The following is a 23,943-nucleotide window of genomic DNA, read 5'->3' as shown; positions in this document are numbered from 1 at the left end:
CACTACAGCTTTGAAATGGATGGCAAATGAAGGCCATTTGTACATAATCACAGCAGATAGAAGAATTCAGAAGCCCTACAATGTGTTGTTGAGGTGGGAAGAAAGACCTTGGTCTATCTGTAGCAGCCAGCGAAGCTAGGGTTTGGCAAAAGAGGTATTTTTTTCAGAAACAAGCAAATCAATTCAAATCAAATCAGCTTGCTAGCCGTGACATTTAAACAGTTCAATTTACATCCTTATGTTAAGAAGAGATCGGCTCTCTAAGATTCCTATTAATTCACAAAGAAATTAGACGTCTATATTTCAGCTGCTTAATAGAGCAAATATGCTGTAGCTGTATTGAGAAGGAAACCGTGTATTTTCATGGCGTATAAAGGGCTAGGCATTGTCTGTCATTACGAGCACAAAAACACAGAGAGAGATAATATACATAATATAGACAGGAACAGAAAACGGCACCATGCATGATATGCATGCATTACCACATACACGCACAAGCCAGTGTGTACCATCTCGCATGCACATGTGCAAGCGCACACACACATTTTCTTAGTGACGATGGTGTATGTCCTGAGGGCTGCTGTCCTGCTGTGCAGGCTGGCAGGCACTTTTGTCATGGTGGTCCTTTTGTTTCACATCAAACAAAACGCCACAGCTTTGCATACGGCTCCACTAATTTCTGCTAGTGTGCCCCAGCCATTTATCATCGCCTTTCACCCTCTCCTCCTCTCCGACCCTAACGTGGCTCTGATCGCTGCTCTCCACCAAGCTGTTCTGCTCAGGACGATACAGGCTCTCTCCAGTCCAGACACACACAGACATGCACGCAGACATACGTGCACACACACACTGAACCCATACAACTTGTGTGCACCCACTTGCAGACATACACAGACGTACGCAGACAGACATACACACACAGGAAACTGCACTACTACTCCACCGCTTGCAAGCCCGCCAGCTATGGAGAACCTTGAGATAAAAACAAACCTTCTCTTCATCCCCTCCAGAAGCAATAGACAGGATAGCACTCAGAGTTTCAAGGCGGCCAAGGCATGCATACAACATTAGACGAGGGGATTTTCCTAGCCTGTGTATGTCCGTCTTCACAGCTAGGATGATTTGTCAACAAATTAATAGTGAGTTTTGCTTTTGTGGTGATGAACTCGGGTGAAGGTTGAGGTTGTCATTGAAAAATATTTGAGATAAATACAAATGTGGAACCTAATTTGACACAGTTTAAAGCACTACTCATACATTTTTGTGAAATCAACTGTATTGCTGTCTGTCATTGTTATTTCTATTTGACACCTGTGCCTTTAGAAAAGATTGTTCCAAAACATTGTATGTCAGGGAAAGCACACATACTGGAGTCAGGGTGAAAAGTCTAACTTCACACCCAAGTAAAGAAAGACTTCAAGACTTTTCTGGCCAGTTAGCCACCAATCCATCCCTGAATTAGCTAGGCCACTTTAAGAATTAGAAATTGCAAAATGCCAGCAGATTTACTTTGGTGAAAATACTTCTAAAAGTCACTTATTCCTACAATTGTGAATTTAAGTAGCTCCAATGTCTACGCTTATTGAAACCACGGTAAGCATCTTTAACCAAAATGTAAATAAAAAAATAAAAAAGGAAGCATGAACAGTATGTATTGCAGAACATTAGTGCTGCTATAAATGTGTATGTCTGAACTGTGCGCTATGTGTCAAAAACACCACATTTAGATATATATAGTGGTATAAGTATGGGGATCAGGCACAATGACAATGTCTAATATCATGCATTCCTTTATTTACATCTGTGTATTTTCTGAGGTATGCTCTAAAAGGAGGAGGACTGCAAGCAGAAATGTTTGCACACACCATGTGTTCAGTGGGCTGTTACCATGCGTAGCTGCACGGAGGGACTAGTTGGCACCACTGCTGCCCTGAGGGTCACCACGGCTGGGCGAGGGGGAATAAGAAGGATGAAGGAAATAAGGACAACAGGACATTAGGCAGAGTGAGTTGTGGGATAGAAAAAGGGAAAGGGTTCTATAAATATAGTAATAAAGATTAACGAGTGAGAAACATGAAGACCAACTATTTAAAACAGTTGCTGCACAAATAAATGGCAGTGAGCTTGTTTGGAAAACAAGTGCAACTTAATTTCCTACTTTGTTTTCAACTTTGTAAAATATGTTCAGGCACATGATAGATTATTATTCTTTTTGAAACTTCCCATAACATACAACGTCAAAAACTTTTCATTTAGTGTTAGGGTGCCATATCACGGCGGTGAAATGTAATCACTTTTTAAACTCTGAGCTATGTAAAACTAACTTCTCCGACTCAGACTGATTCACCCTGCGGTGTTACATATTTCTCATCCTCCACACACCGGTACGGCGATGAAGTCCACAAGGAGTGAAAAAATTCCTCCATATCTATCTGTCTCACCTCAAGCATCTCTTCCCACATCTGACACCCAGCCACAAACACACACACACACACACACACACACACACACACACACACACACACACACACACACACACACACACACACACACACACACACACACACACACACACACACACCACACACACACACACACACACACACACACACACACACACACACACACACACACACACACACACACACACACACACACACACACACACACACACACACACACACACACTGATCCAAGGACGACGGAGAGAAAACAAACTTATATTCATTATAGATTGAAACAGATGGCTCTACAAAGTATACAAGGAAGATATCCTAGATGCATGTACTGTATATATGTGGTGTGTTCATAGAGGACACTCAATATCTGTAAACATGTTCTTGAGGGGCTGTTATGGCGGCTGGCTGGTTGGTTGGCACCCACACATTTGTGTACTGGGAGACAGATGCATTCTTACATAAGACCTTATATAATGCTCCCCTGTCCCATCCAGTAAGAATGCTTATTTTTCGCTGTGTGTGGAAAGGTTAGTGCGGGTTAGACAAATCTCAAATCAACCACCACAACCATTTACACGTCCACCCAACCCCCACACACTCCTGGCAAAGAAGAAAGATGAAAAGACTGAGCAGAGGGAGTGATGGAGGCAGGGCCCACTTTCTCTGTGGTTCTATCCCCTTGGTCCCTCACACTCTCTCTGGTTTGATCTGGGTTGAGATTTTGTCCTCAGGTCAAGGAAGGTTACTGCCTACGTGGAAGCTAGAGGAGCATGGTCCATTTGTGTGTTGGGATATTGCTGAGAGAGACACAGTCCAAAGCCATCAAAACATCCTTTAGAATTTTAAGGGAATATTGGTAGTAGCATGAATGTGGGAAAATGGCTCATCTCACTTTAAAACTATACAGCTGAAAGAGACAGAAAAGGAGGAGCATTCTGGCCAAGCATGAAAGCAGATGTCAGAGGGAAAGGAAGCAATAGAGAGAAGGATAGATCAGAAACAACTGATAGATGTATAGATTCTATGATAGCAGAAGAATGATAGAGAGGGGAAAAGGGCGATAAAGGTGGGGGTGAGGCAGAGAAAGAGCAAGCAGCCTTCCCCCTGCAGCGCTAGCCTCTCTCTCACACTCTCATTCAAAGGCAGTTAGCTTCTCTTTGATGTATCTATAATTAGTCAGTACACACTGCAAAGTGTTTTAAAAGAAATCAAATTGCAATGAAACACTTGAGCGCTCTATACACAGGCTAACGTGCTCCAGAGAAAGGGGGGCAGCAGGAGAAATGAATGGCGGGCCTTTTTGATGTGCTTGATCAGAAATGTATTTATTAACTGCAAAGGGGAGTAGTAATTAACCCACAGACAGCTTGTTTTCTCTGGGTCTTCTCATGTGTCAAACGGTTCATCCCGCAAGGCTACACTCTCCAGCTCATGCGCACAGACCTCCCATTCAGTCCCGCTGGACCACTTTCTCCTCAATTAAGTAGATGGTGTGCGCATGTATGTGCATGAGTGTGTGCATGCTTATGTGTGAGGGAGGACGAAATGACAGCAATATCAAGTGAGAAACATAGTGGCTTCTTCAAACTCAATGGGTATATTTATAGTACTCCTGTAAAGTCCAAGTAGTTTGAATGTTTTTGGAAAAGAGCCAAACAGCCTAGAGTACAATATGTATATGGAAAATCCACCTTTACAATACAAATAATCAGTATAAAAATATAAAGTATGGGATCACACCAGCTATGACACCCAAATCAGGCCAGTGGCATAAAGTGGGGTTGCACATTGCTTTTATCCCCACTACATCCTGCGCCCTTGCTAGTCTACATATTGCCCTCTGTAGACAAAGTTGCTCATAGGTAGAGGTGGGCAATCGAGGGTATCTAAAAGATTATGAGTGTGTGTTCGTGTCAGTTTGTTAGAGGTGAAGGAGTTTCGACATTGATAGACAACAAAAGCTGGAATGGCCTCAAGGGAAACTGACAATGGCCTATTTGAACACCTTGTCACTTAAAGAGAACACAAGAGTCTTGCAAGTCTCTGTTTTGATGTTATCTTCCCCATATTGCATCCGCTATACGTTATATGTTTAAATATGCACATACTGTATACGAGTGTTTTTAAGATGGTTTTCACATGACAAGGACATCACATAAAAGAAAGCCGTGAGAAACCTTGTTGAGGTCTTTATACAGAGATGGGGAGTCTGACTGAGGGAAACATAGAGAGACGGAAAGATACAAATGGATAGAATAGTCTTCGTCACTCGGCAAGAAAGCCCAGGAGATTGTGAGGCTGTCACGGACAAAACACAGCATGAATATTTAGCAGACAAATTACAATTACAAAAAACGAAACAAAAAGAAGCAGGTGAAAGAGAAGAGAAATAAAATATGACTGAAAACACCAGTGGGACAAGTGCTAATCTTTAATCCCTTGCTAGCCATATCCTCATTGTGCCGCCTACCTGTTCTTCCCCTTCCCAAAAATATGAGATTAAATACACATTAAATACTTCAGATCAACAAACGAGCAGACTGGCAATGTAATCCAGCTATCAGATCATAGAGGGGCTTGTAAATGCATCTTGCACCGTATGTTAGCTTGCAGAGCTTAAAACAGTGCAGTCTCGTATTCTAAATGCTAAACCAGCTAGCATAGCATGTTCACAATAAGCGGGGCAATGAGCCAAAATTACCACATACAATACACATGGTTGTTGGAATTTTCCAAAGCAGCCAGAAGGCCCTTTTGGTTGTTCTTGTCCTCTTTTTGAAATAGCTGTTGAAAACTACTGTATTTTTTACATTGACGTGAAGAAATATGCTAAGATATTTCAAGCACTATCATTAATCAGTTAAATTAGTTTTTTAAATGATGCATCTTCTATAGGAATATGAGCATAAAATGGATGTGGATTTTGTTTTGTGATTTGTTAATCGACTCTCTGCATCCCTCAACATCTCATCCCATTCACTACAAACTTTACTAATTATGAGTAATTCCTCAACTTTGAAGTTTCTGTATCACGATCACAGGATCTTAAAATGGGATTAAATACTATGCTATGAATGTGCTCAAAGCCAGGGTAAGGGTTTTATCCTTTTTGAAGCACATTAACACAGTACATGAGTTTGCATTGCTGTATACTGTATATTACTAGTATATACATTAGACTTCGATTGGATAATAAATCAAGCAGCTAGTAGCAAGCAAGGTACATACATAAACTTCCCACCATTAACCATGACTCCATATGCTATTCCGCCCTGGTAAAGGAGAAGTAACTATGATTAATTATCTGCACACTGAAGCTTAACTTTAGTCAGTAAAACACGCAGATAGAAGGTGATGATCAATATGTGATGCAGAAACCCACTAGGAGATCACAGTAAAACAAAGGTTAGAAAATACAGCATCAACCTCAGTAGCCTTCATATAACCAGCAAAATACACACTGTAGGCCCATTTAGCTGAAGGGTGCAGTTATAAAGCCAAGAGGCTGGCCAAACTTTTACTTTCACAATCCCCTGTGCACCATTCATTCCTTCCAATCCACTTTCCTCCCAGCATCTTTCAAACTATCCTCTGTCTCTCTTAAGGCTGAGAAATCTGCATGATCTGCAGCAGATCTGGTTTAACAGTACAACTGTTGTTGCATTGCCATACCCAACATACTTTATCCAGCCCTCTCCTCTCCCCTGTTCTCCACGTATAGACGAGGTGGATTTTGCCAGAAGGACAAGGACGACCCAGATGGTTTACAGAAGCAGTACTATCTTTCAAATAGAGCTAAATGCTATTTATTTTTAATTATCACTCTACCATGTTTCAAACACTATTGCTGTACTCCTGGTCTCCCTGAGGTGATCACTGCTAGTGTTGCCTTGCATGTTTGAATATAACACTGTTTGCATGTTTGTGTTTAAGCATTTAGTATAAGAGTTGACATTTTCAGTTTTATTGTATACTAGCATTACAAACTTAAGTTGAATTTCAGTATAACAGTTGCACTTTGCAGATTTACCCAAAATGATCATGTGTGTGAGAGACTTGGTGCTGACATGAGTGTATTGTGTGTCTCAGTGTGTCTCTGTGTTGGTGGGAGGTAGGAAGGATAAGCGGAAAACTAAACACTCACCAGCTCAACGAAAGACAGCCCTCCATAGCTGTGGGCCATGATGAAGACATTCTTGGCTTTGGCTTGGGACACAAAGTGGTCCCACACATACAGCACGTGTTCCTCGGAGGAACTATTTTCCTGCAACACAAAAAGCACTTATGTTACATCCATGACAAAGAAGATTATGCAAATGTTAGGAGCTTGAAGGCTGTCAATAAACTCAGTTGGGCAATTGCAAAACATACAAAATATGGGTCCAACTATTGAGAATGGAGCATCAAAAGAGTACTGAAAGTCTTTTGATTCAATGTTACAACATAAAAAGCTGCACAGTGGGACCAGCCTAAAAGAAAGGTATACAAGAGAAACTAAAAAGTGCTGGTGGCCAGAGGGGATTGTATAAAGAGCCACACTTCAGTAGATCAATAAGTCTTGCATATTGCAAATGCCCTAAATGTAAAACTCAATAAGCTGGGTGACGTAACGTTTAAATCTTAATTTGTACCCGGTTGCTGAATCGATGGTCCATCTATACACCAGTAGAGGCATAATGGGAACACACCAGGGGAAGGTCAAAAGAAAAAACAACAGAGAGGAGATATACATGTGCAAAACGGTGCAGTTTTGCATCCACGCACACAGTCACAAATGAATACTCCTTTTACACACACACACACACACACACACACACACACACACACACACACACACACACACACACACACACACACACACACACACACACACACACACACACACACACACACACACACACACACACACACACACACACACACACACACACACACACACACACACACACACACACACACACACACACACACACACACACACACACACACACACACACACACACACACACACACACACACACACACACACACACACGACCAGAAGACATGTCTAATTAACCAGAGATGTAAGCGTTTATCCAGGGTTGAAAAGAACAATAGCAAAAGTACAGGCGGTAAAAGGGCATCCATTAATGAACTTGTGACATTGATTTCTAGACTTTGATTTCCTATCAATCTGTCCGTTTCACAATAGAAATCAACAATGCATTCCCACAAGAGGTTAAACTACACATGGAGCTTTGTCGACTAGTAACACCTGTATGTTTAGACAATGCTGTTTTTAAGATGGCACAATATTGAATGCAAACACACTATACACACACACATACACACACACACACACATTCCTTTTAATTAGAGTGCAGATATATATAAATAAACAAACATATGGTCTATAGAGAATGGAGACTCATCTGTTAATTGAGGATCAAAATGGGACTCCAAGACAAATAATTTGAGATATGAGATAAAGGACATAGAAGGTATCTTAAGAGACTCTCCTATTTGTTTCCATACATGTGTTAGCATTTTCAAAGTAAGAAATGTTAAAAAAGATAATTACTTTACCATTCACTCTCTTTAAGGCGGTAATTAAGGAGTTAATGTAGAACACACTATATTAAGTATGGTTTAAACTTTTCGCTTAGAATAAAGTTGGTGATTTGACGAGGTGTTTTTCACTTGCGCATATCCGTGTGTATAAGATATGTATACATCATTTATATAAGTATTGTGTGCAATGGTGTGTGTGTGTGTGTGTGTGTGTGTGTGTGTGTGTGTGTTCCACTGTTTAATGATGTGCTGCAGTGGGTTTTTTGTTGCTGTGTTTGTCTAGAGGTAAATTAACCTGTCAGAGTGTTTGTGTTTACCGCTAGATTAGCATGAGAGGGTTGTAGTGTCAGCAACCACCTCATTCACAGAGTGTGATGCAAGACCAGGCAACTCAGCTCTGCCCTGCCCTTCTGCCATCAGTGCTCTCTCTGTGTGTGTGTGTGTGTGTGTGTGTGTGTGTGTGTGTGTGTGTGTGTGTGTGTCCTCCTACATGCACGGAGGGGCTGGCTGGAGCAGTTGTCTGTCTGAAAGGCTGTGACATCAAAGTCCTTTGAAGTCTCCCTCCTCTCTCCTCCGCCATGTCACCCTTCATCTGTGAAGCCCATTTCATTAGCCTCCCTCCCCTCTCTTCTACCTTCTTCTACCTCCACTGATGCCACCTGTTCTTCACACTCCTACATCACCTGCTTTGTCCACCTCTCCACCCACCCTTTAGTGACAGTGCTCGACAAAGAGACATTAAGGAGGGATAAACTATTGTACATGTGCGCGTGAGTTGTGAGTGGTACATGATGTGTTACTTCATCAACAATTCCAAAATTGCCGATATCAACTGATTGCAGGCAAAATGTGCCAAAGACCAATAACTGACAAAATTCATCAAATGAAAGATATCAAGACACATATTGTAGATTGACGTCTTCATGGTGGTTAATGAATCCCCCCATTCTCCTAACCTTACAAAAATTATAATTCTTTGCCTACACTATAAGTGGCAGGCAACAGAGTGACTGACTACCTGGCACCGCAGTGCAGTGAATTATCTAAACAGCATTTGCATATTGTTGCAATTATTTCCTGGGGTTAATTAGTTGCAGTGGAGCACACCGCCCTGCGAGACCGGCTTCCTGTCACCCGCTCTCCCAGTTTCTTGGCTTATTTATTTATTTTCCACAGTTTCCCCACACTGTGTGTTTGTGTGAAATTGTCTGTTTATGTGTGCGTTTGTGGTGTGTACATCTGCCAGCTCTGTCATAATAGCGTCCCAACTGCACACCTGTTGCCAACATCCTTCAGCCATGACTGTCAAGGGACATTTGAGGGTGTGTGCTGTTTATGTGTGTATTTACCGAATATATAGTGATCCATATTGTCCCCTCAGAGAATATAAAATACAAATATGCGTCCTAGACAGTTTCAGGACCAGAAAGTCTCCAGATGGTGACAGCTAACTTTTATCAACAACAAAAAAAGTCAGAGAGTTAAAGGAAATAGTAGACAGAGAGGAATCCATACATATTATGGAAGGTATACAGTATATCTGTGTGTCTAGAAGAATAAGGTTGACAGGCTGTCAGCTCTGAACTTGAAATTCATCAACATGTCACACACACACAGTGACACAGATACAGTATCTGCTAACAGAACGTATGTGCCTCTAATGTCAGTCATCATCATTTCAAATGCAGACAGCACCCTAAAGTTGAATATATACAAAAAATATATAATTGTGGAATTCAAACTTGTCTTTTATGGCACATTTATTTCTTTGGTTGGCAGAGGAACAAAACAAGCTGAAAAAATACTGAATCCTGCTAATTCAACACAGAAATATGTATCCCAACATTTTAAAATGAGTGGAACATTTTTTAAGCAGATGATTCAAACTGAAACCAGTTGTAAAAGTACTCATACTGCTGTTTTGTGTCGGAGTGTGAGCTTATAGAAATGAAAAATAAAAAAATAAAGACCATAGCCGAGAGGAGCTAATCTGAAGGTCTATGTCCAAAAACCATGAAGTTCATGTGACCATCTTGCGCAATGTTAAACACGTTTAAGACTAAAGAAACTGTAGCCGACCTCCCTGGAAATAGGAACAATAGACAGTTGAGTTGATCAAAGATTGAAACGAAGGATAGCTCAGATAAAAAGATTCAAGCATACACGCACACACACAAGCCCAAAAGACTACAGTTAACAAAAAAAGTGGCTTTAGCCAAGTAGCTCTTACCCAATCAACAACTCTTATTATGTGTTATAACTTACGTCACTATTTAGACTGCTAGACAACTTGCTACATTGAGCAGGACTATCCACCCCACTTATGATCTGTGAGTTGTTCAAAATGTTACACATTTGTTAAAAGTGTTTGCTCTGCAGTTGTCTATTTTCTAGAATTTGTTCATTTTAGCTGTTTCCATTGTTTACACAATAACAACTCACACACAGATGCAAACCCTCACACACACACTCTCTTGGTTCTTCAAAAGTTGTTCTGTCCAATACTTGCCCTGTGTTTATTCACTGTAATGAGAGGAGTGTGCTGCAGCCAGAATAACAGACCCAACGCCAACACAAACCCACTGTCCGACCAACACAGGAAACAATGAATCTAACAACACCAATGACAAACAAACCACTTCAGACCTCCCCGCACTTCTCTCTTCTGCTCCTCCTTCTCCCAAACCAAAACACATAGACCAGGAACACTTCTGAGGAAGCTGGAATTTAAAGTTGGGAGATGGTGAGCAGTATGGACCGGAAGGAATCTAGTGGATAAGAGCCATTATACTTTTTACACTCAGAAACTTTTCAGTGGGAGCCAAACGTGTCAAAACAGTGTCACGGGATCCCTAAACAACTTCATTGGGTTTGGACTCTTTCACAGGGGTTCTTGGGCAGTCCTGGTTTCAATCTTGCAAAAACGTCAATGAGTATTTCAAGAGGTTAGAGTAATAGCTGAATAAAGTGAGAAGAATTCAAAACACCCACCGCACAACAATAATTTGTAAGAGTTCCTTTCCGTATAGAAAGAGAAATATACAAATTACTAAAAATACACCATACACACAAATTCTGACAAACTGAATCTGTCATTCCCCTCCTGCTCTAAGGACACACACTGGGTAAACCCACCTGCAGCGCCAGTCATTCAACTCTTTAATATGCCCTGATCAGCACAGAACAGGATTGTTTTCATTTGGCCTAATGATTAAATATTAAATAAGCAATGTACATAATTACATGTTTGGTGTAAGCAAAGAGGTTATTAGAGTAAAATAGTTGTTGTGTGCGTGCTTGCGTACATGTCTCTGTGCACGCAATTAAAAAGTGGACCTCAACGACACCTGTTTGCAATTGCATTCTAATCAATGTCTGGGACGTGTACTCCTTCGCCATGTTTTTTTCCTTTTTTTCTTCTCTTCTCGTCATTGTTTCTTTCTTTACTCTCTTATAGAGTCGGCAGAGAGCTGAAGTTAGCTAGAAGCTGTCTGGGAGCTGATGGGTCTGCTAGAGTGGGGGAAAGGAAGGTATGGAGCAAATTAGTGGCAGAGATGGGAAAATAATGACTGTGGCATTGTGGGTAATTAGCAGGTATAGTACATATGGAGAGTTGGGAATATAATGATGTGAGAAAGAGACATGGAAAAGCTAGAACGAGGTGAACAACGTGTGCAAGACTAACAAGGGGGGGAAGTGTGCGTTTTAGTGCGTAAGTGAGTGAGTGAGTGTGTGTGTGTGTGTGTGTGTGTATGTGTGTGTGTGTGTGTGTGTGTGTGTGTGTGTGTGTGTGTGTGTGTGTGTGTGTGTGTGTGTGTGTGTGTGTGTGTGTGTGTGTGTGTGTGTGTGTTGTGTGAGCGAGAAATTAATGTGTAGGTGTGTTATTCGATTGGGATATACAGTAAAAGAGAAAGTGAGGGAGGCAGAGGGAGAGAAAGCCAGAGCCAGAGAAAGGAGAGAAAATATAGCGGCCATGTGATCCTACGTGCATATTAGCCTGCTCAGACTGTATACAATGAAATAGCATGACCTTGGTGGGGTCAGTCTGCTCTGACAATATTTGCCAGGGCATTGTTTCAAATCAATAACTCATTAACAAAGTACAAAGGAAGTTGCTGTGGGTTTGTGGGATTCTTTATTAGAAAAGAGCGGCTGCGGGCCAGAAAGGTCATCGCTGTGACATCTCGGCTAGCCTTGCGCTGCCGCCCGGATTGTCAGGTGAAATTACTGCGAGCCATTAATTGACATAAGGCAAAGGAGAGCGGGCAGGCAGACAAGGCTTTGTTTGTTCCAGGATGACCCTAAGGTTCTTTTTTTTGTGTGTATGTGTGTGTGTGTGTCTGTGTATGTCTTTATTCGGGTCAGCCTGTATCCACAACAGGGCTGTGTGGTGAGAGAGAAAGAGAAGAAGAGAAAGAGAGAGAGAGACCTCAGTGGGTGGGAAGGTGCGAGGGAGGGCAGGATGGATGTGTTTGATGGTTGACCTGACTAGAAGATTGGGATCAGGGATATGAGACAAGCTACACTGCTTCTGCCTTGAGCAAACACATATGTATGTGTGTACACACATATGTTATGTACTACACATTTCCAGAAACGCTCAAGCAGGCTAACAACCAGAACATCTAACAGACTCACTCCTCTTTTTAACTTAAAGTAGAACATTTACTCTTTAACTGAAGTTTAACACAACCTGCATGTAAAGCAGTTTAAATAAAGATTTAAACGTGCCATGTAGTTTCCTATGAAGCTTGTACTTTGGCTTCAAACGCATAAAGACAGATACACATATACACAGGTCAAACATTTATCTCTACCACACTTACAGTACACAGAAATACACACCCAAATACATAGATGGTATCTAGCCAATTTGTTCTCTGCAGCAAGCAGGTGAACCGCCCTCTGGCCCAGTTATTGACCTCTTCTCTGACCAAGTTCAGAGGTTAATCAAGTCCCTACCTGTCCTTGGATATGCTGAGCCTTACTTCTTGGCACGACCACAGGTCAAATGTCAAATAAACCCTGTCTGTATAATTGCTTGTGGGCCACAGACTGGGGCAAAGGGGTGAAGGTGACAAAGAGCAAAAACCCAGTCCCATAGAGAACACTGTAGTGCCATGTCAAATACAATTACCAACATGTGTGCTTGTGTGTCCATGTCTTAATGTTTATAATCAAGTTTTGGTGTGTGTGTGTGTAAGTGTGTGTGTTTTAGTGAATCCTCAGGACGCTTTGTAGTACACTGTGAACATGGGGAAACAGGACATCATCTGCTAAACAAGGACAAGGAGCTCAGCTGGCCCCAGTGGACAGCTGCAGCTGGGAATAACAGGTCTTGGAGAGGCAAGGTCTAAATAATGGATGCTCCTTCCTTTAAGAAACACACTCTGTACAATCCACAATAGTAAAAATAAGTTTGGGACAGTACAAGACACACGGTATCAAGACACTGGAGACCATAATTCTCCAAGTAGCAAAATGAAAAATGTATTGGAAACAAAAACCAAACAAAACACACAAAAATAAAAAGTTGAAAAAAGAGAATCAAGAAATCCTCAAAGTGTGTCCCAAATGTAGGCTTCATTGTAATGTGATTTTGATAAGGATTTTAGAGAAAATAAGAGAGTTTTCATCTAAATCATTCAACTCACCAGTCTCAATTATACATATCTCTTATTCTAAGAGTTGCACTGAAGACAAGTACAGTATAGCGAAAATAAAAAAATAAGGAATAGTCTCAATCGGCTACTTCAAAATGCTGTTGAGTGAGGGCCTCCCTGTCTATCTCTCTCTTTCTCTCTCTGAACAAGGTATAATACGAGATGCTAAAACGAAAAGCATAACAAAAACTAAAAGCTAAAAGTATTCCAGTCATTTATAAAAATAAGTGGTGCTTAAAGAACGGTGAAGCTCTGTTTTTTGTCCCCTTTGCTCTTTTTTCCCCCTTCTTCTTTCCAGGGCCTGCTGGCCTAATCCCAACCAGCCAGCCTTGGGTGAACTCTTTGGAAGCTTCTTAAGCCCATGAATGTGGCTTTTGTTCCTGCCATTCCTCCGCTTGGCTGACAGAAAATAGCTAACTGGATTACTGCTAAAATTCAGAGTAAAGTGAACTCCCAAACTTCTATATGGCAAAGAGAGCCGTCCCCCCCTCACTATCCTCATCAGCATCCCTCCGATTAGACTTTCTATCCTTCCATCCCTCCCTCTGTCCTCCCTTTCTAACTGCCTCCTCCACCAACATCCCCCTAAACATGGCCCAGCGGTGTGTGATCTGGAGGAGAGGAGAGCAGAGGGATTAGATAAGGTTGAGAGGCTGCACACTATGAACCCAAGGCTAAAAAGTGAGAATCCTAAAAGCAGTTAAGAGCTTATTAATGTGTGTAAGGAAGCGTATTAATAAACTCAACTCTATCAGAGGCTGGAGGGTGTATGTATATGTGTGTTTTGTGTTTGTGTGTCAGTCTTTCTAAGTCAATATCTTAAAAAATAAAGTATGTGATGTAACTGTGTGACTATTACAGGTATAAGTGAAGAGCGAGACAGCTAGTAATTGAAGTTTATGGGTTTTTTTGGTGTAAATTTAGATTTCAATATATAAAAATGGGTAAAAGTATATATTTGAGTGTGTGTGTTTCTGAATGGCTGTGTGCAGGTGGTCTACCAGCTCAGCAGGAGTTAGAGTGCGAGATGTAGTGAATAAAGAAAGGTTTATGTGTGTGTAAGTGTGCATGTGTATGTGAGAGCCCATGTGTCTTGGGTGGGTGAAAACAGCCCTGCTAAAGAGGTTTGATTTGATCCACCACCCACCCCGACGAACAGAAGTGTAAACACACACGCACACACAGACACACACAGACACACACAGACACACACACACACACACACACACACACACACACACACACACCACACACACACACACCACACACACACACACACACACACACACACACACACACACACACACACACACACACCACACACACACACACACACACACACACACACACACACACACACACACACACACGTCAAAAGCTTTTTCAACCTCTTTTACTCTTTTGTCTGTCGGTATGTGTGTTCCTTTACACAACTGCATGTGTGTTTTTTTGCTTGCGTGTATATGTGTGTGTGCGCGCGTGACAGCTTACTCTGGGGGGGACAGCGGCCGAACACTGGAGAGTAAAGCAGTGCAGGAGGAGGCGTGGACGATAGAGGCGAGGTCATACACACAAACATCCTGCTGACTTCTGGGTCAAAGGTCAAAATTCAAGGGGCACCAACACAGAGCCAAACTGCTCACTCATTAATCTTTATCCCGAGTCTTGCAATCCCTGCATCTAAGGACAAGGACCTTACTTTTCTGGTTAATGAGGTTAATTTTGTATTATCCTGCGGCTCTGATAAAACAGATGTAGAATGTTTTTTTTCTTTTTTTAGATCCATCTCGCAATTCAAATATGCCACAACAATGGATATTGCACTATGTACTGCTAGAGAAACAGTATGGATTGCTTAATCAAGTTCACAGATTATATTTAACAAAAAACTGGATTGAAATGACACAGAGCTGGTGTTTTATTTTCTTCCGTTATGGTGTCTGCACTGACTTTAATCTCATGGAGTTCTGAAAAGCCAAGACTCATACGGCCCCTACACACGGCGGCGTGCGTTGAAGCTTGCCGGCGGGCGTGTCTGAAGCTCAACCAACAACCAATCACATGAATCTCCCGCCCCGGACACACAAGCACGCGGTTTGATTGGCTAGAGCTTGTACTGGCATATGATTCGATTGGCTGACGCTTCCGTCGAAGCTTCAAAAGTAGAACATTGCTCTACCTTTGAAGCGAGCAACGCGAGCTGCGCGAACAAAGCGAAGCCTTGCTCCCATAATGCAGTTCGGCAAAGCGCGACGTCACCGCATTTAAAGTGAATGGGCATAAGCGCTGAAGCTTCAACGCACGTGTGTAGGGGCCATTAAACTGCTCAGTATTTCCGAGTCACTGCAGTCTCAGAATGACAAGCCTTTCCTGCATACCGCCCTTGTCTCAATGCATCTGACCCTGTCCAGCATGCATTATGCAGGCTTGGGGATAGCAAGCTGAGTCCAATATCCAGATGTGAATAATATTGCATGCTTCCTCGAAGGATAAGGGAACCTTGGTTGGGACTGTGTTAACGACCTCACACTGCGTGTTAAAGATTTAAAGCAAGAGAGTAAGAATAGAATATTCATAAATGTATATTATAAAAGGAGAACAAATAAAACAATTGAATACATGGTCATTTTATTGTGGGTCTAACACAATGTAATTGGCAAAACCAGCATATTCCCATTCCCCCCCATACACACACACACACACACACACACACACACACACACACACACACACACACACACACACACACACACACACACACACACACACACACACACACACACACACACACACACACACACACACACACACACACACACACACACACACACACACACACACACACACACACACACACACACACACACACACACACACACCATGTATACATCACTTCAGGGGACATTACATTGACTTACATGCATTTCCTGGAGACTTATCCTAACCTTAACCATAACCAACACATGCCTAACCCTAACCCTAACCAAGTCTTCACCCTAAAATTAATGATTCCCCTCATGGGGACCTCCATTTTGTCCCCATAAGGGAGGTGAGTCCCCACACGTGACTATGTAAACAGATTTAGGTCCCTACAAGTATAGTAATGCTAGACCACACACACACACACGCACACACACACACACACACACTTTATTTGGTTCCACAAATTATATTACATAAGACAGGGAATCAAATATATCGGGGCTAAGCAGCACAGAACACTTAGGGGAACACATAACATCTCCTTCTCCACAAGGCTAAGCTGCCAATAATAGCTGAAACAGAGCAATATTTGGCAATTTGTTTGGCTTTTCTATGCTATATAGAGTATGCTATATCTACACTTGCACCCAAGGCAGGTTATCATATCGAGCAGTGGTTGGTATTTGATATACTTGTCCTGGAAAGCCTGGTCCATGTACAGGTCAAAGGCACAGCCTACTTCTAATATTAGCACCTCCCTGTGGTCGATGTCAACAAAAACCTCCTCAGGTGTATTTGGGATGTTAGCAAAGACATCATTGGTAAAACCAAACCATTCTCTCGGGGTAACACTCTAGTGTGCTTGTACATTGCTTCGCTAGATGGTAAGATGTTTTGTACCGCATCAGACACAATGTCCACAATACGGTCATGACAGGCTATGTACAGGCGTTTGTATGCATTACATCCATTTGTTATGTGTGCAATGGATTCTAGGTGTTGTTGTGAATCCTGATGGTTTAAACAGAATGGAGTGTGAATGTGAGGGTACCAGGTGGACAGATTGTACTTAGTGGGTAATACCTGCAGTCTTGCTTTGATGGTAAATGTCAGAACATCCTCACCAACAGCGGCGTTCTTAAACACTGAGTGTGAGACTGAGTGGTCAGCAAACCCCAAACAGGCTAGCTTTCCCTGTAATATGAGTCAGTGCTGCCTGATTTCAGACTGCTTCATGCTGAGCAGAACCCTCCTTGCAGAGTCTCTGTGCAGTTCCACAGTCTCTTCCTTGAGGTGTTGTGATGTCGGCCTTCACAACCACACTGGGGTCTGTGATCAGTTCATCAGAGACGGGGACTTCAGTCTGTGTGTTGAGTCTTGTCCATTTCAGCTGGACTCCAGTCCGATTGCAGAGGTCATTGAGATGATGGCAAAACCAGCATATTCCCATTGTGCACACACACACACACGCACACACACACACACACACACACACACACACACACACACACACACACACACACACACACACACACACACACACACACACACACACACACACACACACACACACACACACACACACACACACACACACACACACACACACACACACACACACACCCTACCTGGATGGATGATTATAACTATTGGGTTTTGTATATTAATGTATAGCCTAAAATAAAAAAAATATATAAATAAGTGACAGTTGATGCAAATCCTTTGACTGAATTAATGTGAAATAAATGGCAGATTGTTTACCACACGTGTTATTTCAGCGAGTGTAAAGAAAAATCACAAGTCCCATGGCCATGACAGGGGAGACCAGCGTAGATGTATAAAAGTGTGATAGAGTAAGATAGAACTGATGCTCATTAACCCTTATTAGAGTGTGTGTAAAGGTACTGCCAGGGGGTGAGAAAAAAAAGGGGCTGAGTTGACAGCTCACACACCGCCCGCAAGTCCCACAGCAGACCTAAGTCTTTTCAGACACCAGAGACTGACGTATTACTCACTCACACTCTCTCACACAAACACGCAGAAGAACACACACATACACTAAAGCAAGACACAGAAATCCATCAGGACCATTTGTCTGTGAAGGAGGAAGGCTAACCATTTGTGCACACACTATTCAAAAAGCATACTGAATGAGAGCTTTTAATAAAACTGAAATTCTCTGGACCCCATTTAGGAGGCCAATTATGAATTGTATTGGCAATTGGGTAAAACAAAAGACATTTACGAAGAGGAGAACACTGTTTTAATTTCTCATCACCTTGCCCATATTTATTTATGATTTATTCGAAGGGTTGCTTCCTTTGTTTGACCACAAGGTAAACTGGCCAAGCTAAGTGTGTGGTGTGTGTGTGTGATTAGGTGGTGTACGGGCAGTGTAGCATGATAAGAATGTTGCAGTGTGTTTGCAGAGTGTGTGTTAGGGAGATAATAATCCCAGCGGTTAACAGGAGTGAAGGGCCAGAGCTGCACTGACCAGCCCACCATCTGAGAGAGAAAAAGAGAGCGAGAGAGAGAGCGAGGTAGCCATGTGGTTAACACTTGCTGACTGAGAGGCGACTGGAGCACAGCCAACCTCTTCACACACAGGCTGACCACACAAGAGCCTCTCTTTCTCCCTCTGCCTCCCATCCTCCCTTCCATCCTCCCATCATCTCTTGTTACTTAACATTTCCTTCCCTGGTTTCCTCAGCGAGCCACCTCCCACCCTCCTCCTCCCTGCACCTTCTTGCCACTTTTGTCTCCTGCAAACTTTTCCAAATTCCTCCCTCCCATTTTCTCACCTATGCCTCTATTCCTACCTCCTCCCACGACCCTAACTGTCACGCTGTCCAAATCATGTCTGCTTTTGACGAACATCTATTCTTCTGTCCTTCCAAGCGGCTCTCACAACACTCCCCTCCTGCCTTTCTCTTTCTCCCCTCTTTCAGTCTCTCCATTTCTCTACAACTTACCCGTATAGGGATCCGCTCAGTTTCTGTCTCCTTTTGTGGGTTACGATACTTCTCATAAAATTCTCTCTTCTTTTTGCCCTCTTTATCATCTTTACGATCCCGTTTTTCTGCAGGTTCGTCAGAGGGCTCGGTAGGAGAGGGCAGGGGAGAGGACATGGCTGACTTCTCCACCTCCAGGTAGTTCTCGTTGGGATTGAGCACCATCACACTGTAGCCCTCCTAACAGATAAGAAACACACAATTATGTGTATAAGAACCATGGCAACAGGATCATCCACATAATTGTTCATAATACTAGCTTTACAATTTAATACAAGATATATCTATTGATAGAGAATAATATAACAAACCTCATTTATATAGGTGTTTAACATTGAAAACAAATATTAACTAAACAGGTTGATAAGACAACATGCATTAAAAGAATAGCTGCAAAGTGTCTACAGGGAAGAAGAACATATCTACAACATATCTTCAGGTAAAGAGCATGGCAGATGGGAGTGTGTGTGTTTGTGCGGTGAGAGAGTCTGGACAAACAAGCACCCATAGAGATATTGTATTTTTTTCCAACCAAAAAAGATGATATTAACTCTGTCCAACCTACTGAGGAAAGCTGGTGTAGCACAGCAAGAAAATCTCTCTTACGATGAAGCTCAGAAACTTTTCTACTCAGGCTAAATCTGATTGGTCTTAAATTGTTTAAGAAAATCTTGGTAGTGGGTATCTATGAGCAAATAATACCGTAACCGTGAGAGGACTAGGGAAATGATGAAAATCCAGATGGAAAGAAATGGCAGAGAAAGAGACAGAGGAGAGAGTGTCACTGCAGGCACAAGCCTGAGAAGTAACCGGGGTATTGAAATTCAGTACCGGTGGTTTCAGTCGGTGAGTAGCATTTAGTGACTCCAAAGGCCATGTGTCACTTAATATCAAACACAATCGATCCCACCATCGCTCAAAGAGTTAGCTGCAATGGAATAAGTATCTGTGTATGAGCATGTTATTGTGTGTAAAGGCGTCAGACAGCACTGCAGATAAAAGGTGTAGAAATATTTACAAAAGCCAAAAAACATTTGAATTAATATTACAAATATTTGTTTAACTATACTTCAAAATGGCAACAAAAAAATTAAGAATCAGAGGGAAATGTAAAAGAAAAGGAACCCAAGTGGTTATAATAAGAACAAATTACAGAGGGTAAATGTATTGTGAAGAAAAGGAAGTTTTCTGGTAGCCTTTGGTGACTTCTTCAACTTTGAAGCAATTTTAATGAACTGTTTATTATCCCAAGCACTCTGAAACTAAAGCAGGACATGGATGGATTCCTGTTTCACTTTGGTTGTGCTTAACACACACAACCCCCATTGTGACACACATACACACACCCCAAGACTCAAATGTATTGGTAAACGACTGTGCAAACACACACACACACACACACACACACACACACACACACACACACACACACACACACACACACACACACACACACACACACACACACACACACACACACACACACACACACACACACACACACACACACACACATATGAAAGACAGCAGTGCTGACAAAAAGACCTTTAGGAGGAGTTGTGAGAGGGAGTTTGTTCAGCTTCCTCTGCAAATCTTCATCACACACACATACACACACACACACACACACACACACACACACATACACACACACATACACACACACACACACACACAGTCTTCTCAAGACGGCACGTCTCCTCTTCCTTGATAAGTGTTAACACATTGTGCTTGTCTTCCGTTGACGCAGCTTGAGTGTGTGTCCCTCCTGTGCCCATCGACATCAAACCTGCCACACACCCCTTCCCTTAGCACCTGCCGTGTGTTGACAACGGCAAAATGACACTTTCTCACTTATTCAGATTATAAAATTAGTTTGATTCTCACTCCCTTTCAAATTCAGACAAGGCTCTCGATAGACATATTTGTAATGTAAAAGGTGTTATAAATATAAAGAGTATTGACTTAAGAAAACATTTTAAGTGTGAGGAATATTGGACGTGATCAAATTGCTAATTACTTTTATTTTAAGTACATGTTTAAAAGAGCTTTTACTTTATTCAAAACATGTATTTTGAAATTCTAATTTGAAAACATGTCCTGCTGCATAATGGCATCTGCATGATGATGGAGTAAAGTTTGAATTGTACTTCAAGGCACAGCAAGTCTAATGGTAATTTGGCAAGTGATTTATGACTTAAAAAACGGCATGTCCCACATTATAGTTTGTATGCAAATTCTAGGTAGATGATGTTTCTTCTAACTTGGATTTGTATTAGTCTGTGTGCCTATGTATGTTCAGAAGAAAAAGTGAAACTTGGAGAGGTATGGATGAGAAACTATTAGGGAGACTTAATATTGCCTGCAGATATCACATAGACATTTGCACACAAATATAGAAACCCAGACAGATGGATCGCTGGATGAAAAAGAAATAGGAGTGGGTGAGCAGAGGAGAGAGCAGAGGAGACAGAGAAAGAACAAAAAGTGAAAGCAGAGAAGGGAGTTATAGATAGATAGATAGATAAAATGATAAGACTAAGATAGATAGAGAAGGAAGGAGAGACCGAGAGATGGAGTCTCACCAGATCCACACCAGCTTTGTGCCACTGCCCACTGGTGGCAGCCTGATAAAATAACTGACAAGACCAGTTCAGCTTACGGCAGCAGCATTATAAGAACCACATATATTTTAAAATCAATAAATGATTACATTTAATACTGACGAGTAAAATGTATTTATAAAAATACTAAGTAATGACACATTGAAAACCACTCTCCATTGCCAACACATTTTCCAAACAAAGGAGGAAATAATGACGTAAAAAAATCAAAGCCTTGCATTTCACCACCATCACATCACTGTGTGTGCATTTCTCCTTTCCCCTAATCCTGGTTCAGAAGGCCAAAAGTTAACCGTTTAGCAACACTGGCCCACGTGTTCTGATGCTAACCCTGAGTGGCCTACAACCATGTTTAGTCTTCAGGGCTCTTATCCTAACTGGTCAATAACCCTTCGTGGCCCTAAGCATACTTTTGGTAACCTCAAGTGGCCCGGTTCGTAGCCTTTAGCGTCCTTATGCTAACCCTGAGTGGCCTATAGCCTATGGCCTTTCCTTTGGAGAGGCTAACACACCTAACCGAGCTAACAGTGCTAACCCTTTCAGCTGTCCAGTCACCCAGAAGGACATTGCTGTGAAGGCAACCAGTGTTGTCGGCGTACTTAGTCTGGAGGAGCAGGGCCTACGTCGGAAACCATCATTTATTTGAACATTGAGAGGTCTGTGTTGGTGTCAGCATAACACTGTGTTCCCTGTCCAGACACTTCCTGCTCTTATTATTCTCTCTATCAACTCTATTTACAACAAAGAGTCGATGAACTAAGTAAAGCAACAAAAAATGAAATTTGCTTTGACATTTTTTTCCCACAATTTCACCTTATTTTTATATAATTGTCTTTTTAAAATGTGATTCCAATAAATACAAATTAATATAAATGTATACTGTCATTGTCTATTTGTATATTAGAAACCTATCTACAAAAACAATTATATTTAGAAGAAAAATATAAATTACATTCAAATTAAACAGCACTTTGTGAATGTTTATCCGATCCCTACAGAACTAATTTCTCCCACAGAGCTTATCATCATCATTCTAGTCTTTACGTTGTTTTTTGACAGCCAAATCTCTCCATACATCTTACAATACACCCTTGTAGAGTTAGGTCATATGGCCTTTGTGTTTCTTGCTATCTGTCAAGTTGCTCCCACATACATACACACACACGGGATACACCTGCTAAATCTGATCTTTGTGTTGTGATGTGCTGTCAAAGTGTGAATCTAACACAAATGCACACTGCAAACCTCGGGTCACCCAGCTTTTTATACAACTAAATCTCTCTCTCACACATTGCTCACATTGGGTCACGTTGCCTTTGTCCTATACACACACACACACACACACCGTCTCAAATTAAATACACACACACAGTTCTCTAGCGTTGGATCAGTCTTGTCTTTCTGCAGCAGTATGCAGGCTAAAGTCTCTTCCCATGCCCTGTGTGTGCCCCTGTGCCACCATCACACTGAGCCCCTGCCCTGGGGCCAGCGGTCAAGAGGGTCGCCCCGACCCCTCTAAGGGGGGGAACCCCGACCCCCATCACCTCGATCTGGACGATCCTTAGCACTCCTTTGTGGGCCTGTCCCACACCAGATAGCACAACAAAGGCTGCGGCTGCTAAGGAAACCAGGGCTTGTCTCATCATCGTGATGAAACCCTTCCTCCGTCTCCCCACACGCAGCATTATGAAGCTCTTTAAAACATAAATTATCCTCACTATCTGCAAGGTATTGAGACAAAATATATTAAAAAACATAAAATATGAAGCTGCAATATACTGTGAATATCATGACGCTTGTGATTTATGATAACGGTGTCTAAGCCATACCGTGCCATCTTAACAATATTGTCAATACTCTTTGATGACAATGATGCACCCCCTTCATGGTCAAATTAGATGCCACTTGTCCACTAGTACTTTGATGGTAA

General features: G+C 41.9%; 1 protein-coding gene across 6 annotated transcripts in view; it reads right to left on the bottom strand.

Annotated features, from left to right (window-relative positions):
• Positions 1-23,943, bottom strand: part of fam172a (family with sequence similarity 172 member A) — a 150,659-nt gene that overhangs the window by 74,012 nt on the left and 52,704 nt on the right. For all 6 annotated transcript variants that reach the window (XM_034212534.1, XM_034212537.1, XM_034212539.1 and 3 more), the window contains exons 7-8: positions 19,351-19,569; positions 6,604-6,723 (exon numbers count right to left, since the gene is read on the bottom strand). In XM_034212534.1, coding sequence (XP_034068425.1) covers positions 6,604-6,723; positions 19,351-19,569 — 339 coding nt within the window. The remainder of the gene's footprint in view (positions 1-6,603; positions 6,724-19,350; positions 19,570-23,943) is intronic.

This window comes from Gymnodraco acuticeps, unplaced genomic scaffold, assembly GCF_902827175.1.
Source record: "Gymnodraco acuticeps unplaced genomic scaffold, fGymAcu1.1, whole genome shotgun sequence".
Classification (NCBI taxonomy): domain Eukaryota; kingdom Metazoa; phylum Chordata; class Actinopteri; order Perciformes; family Bathydraconidae; genus Gymnodraco; species Gymnodraco acuticeps.
Note: the sequence above shows the minus strand (reverse complement) of the source record. Positions and strands in the feature narration are given on the sequence as shown.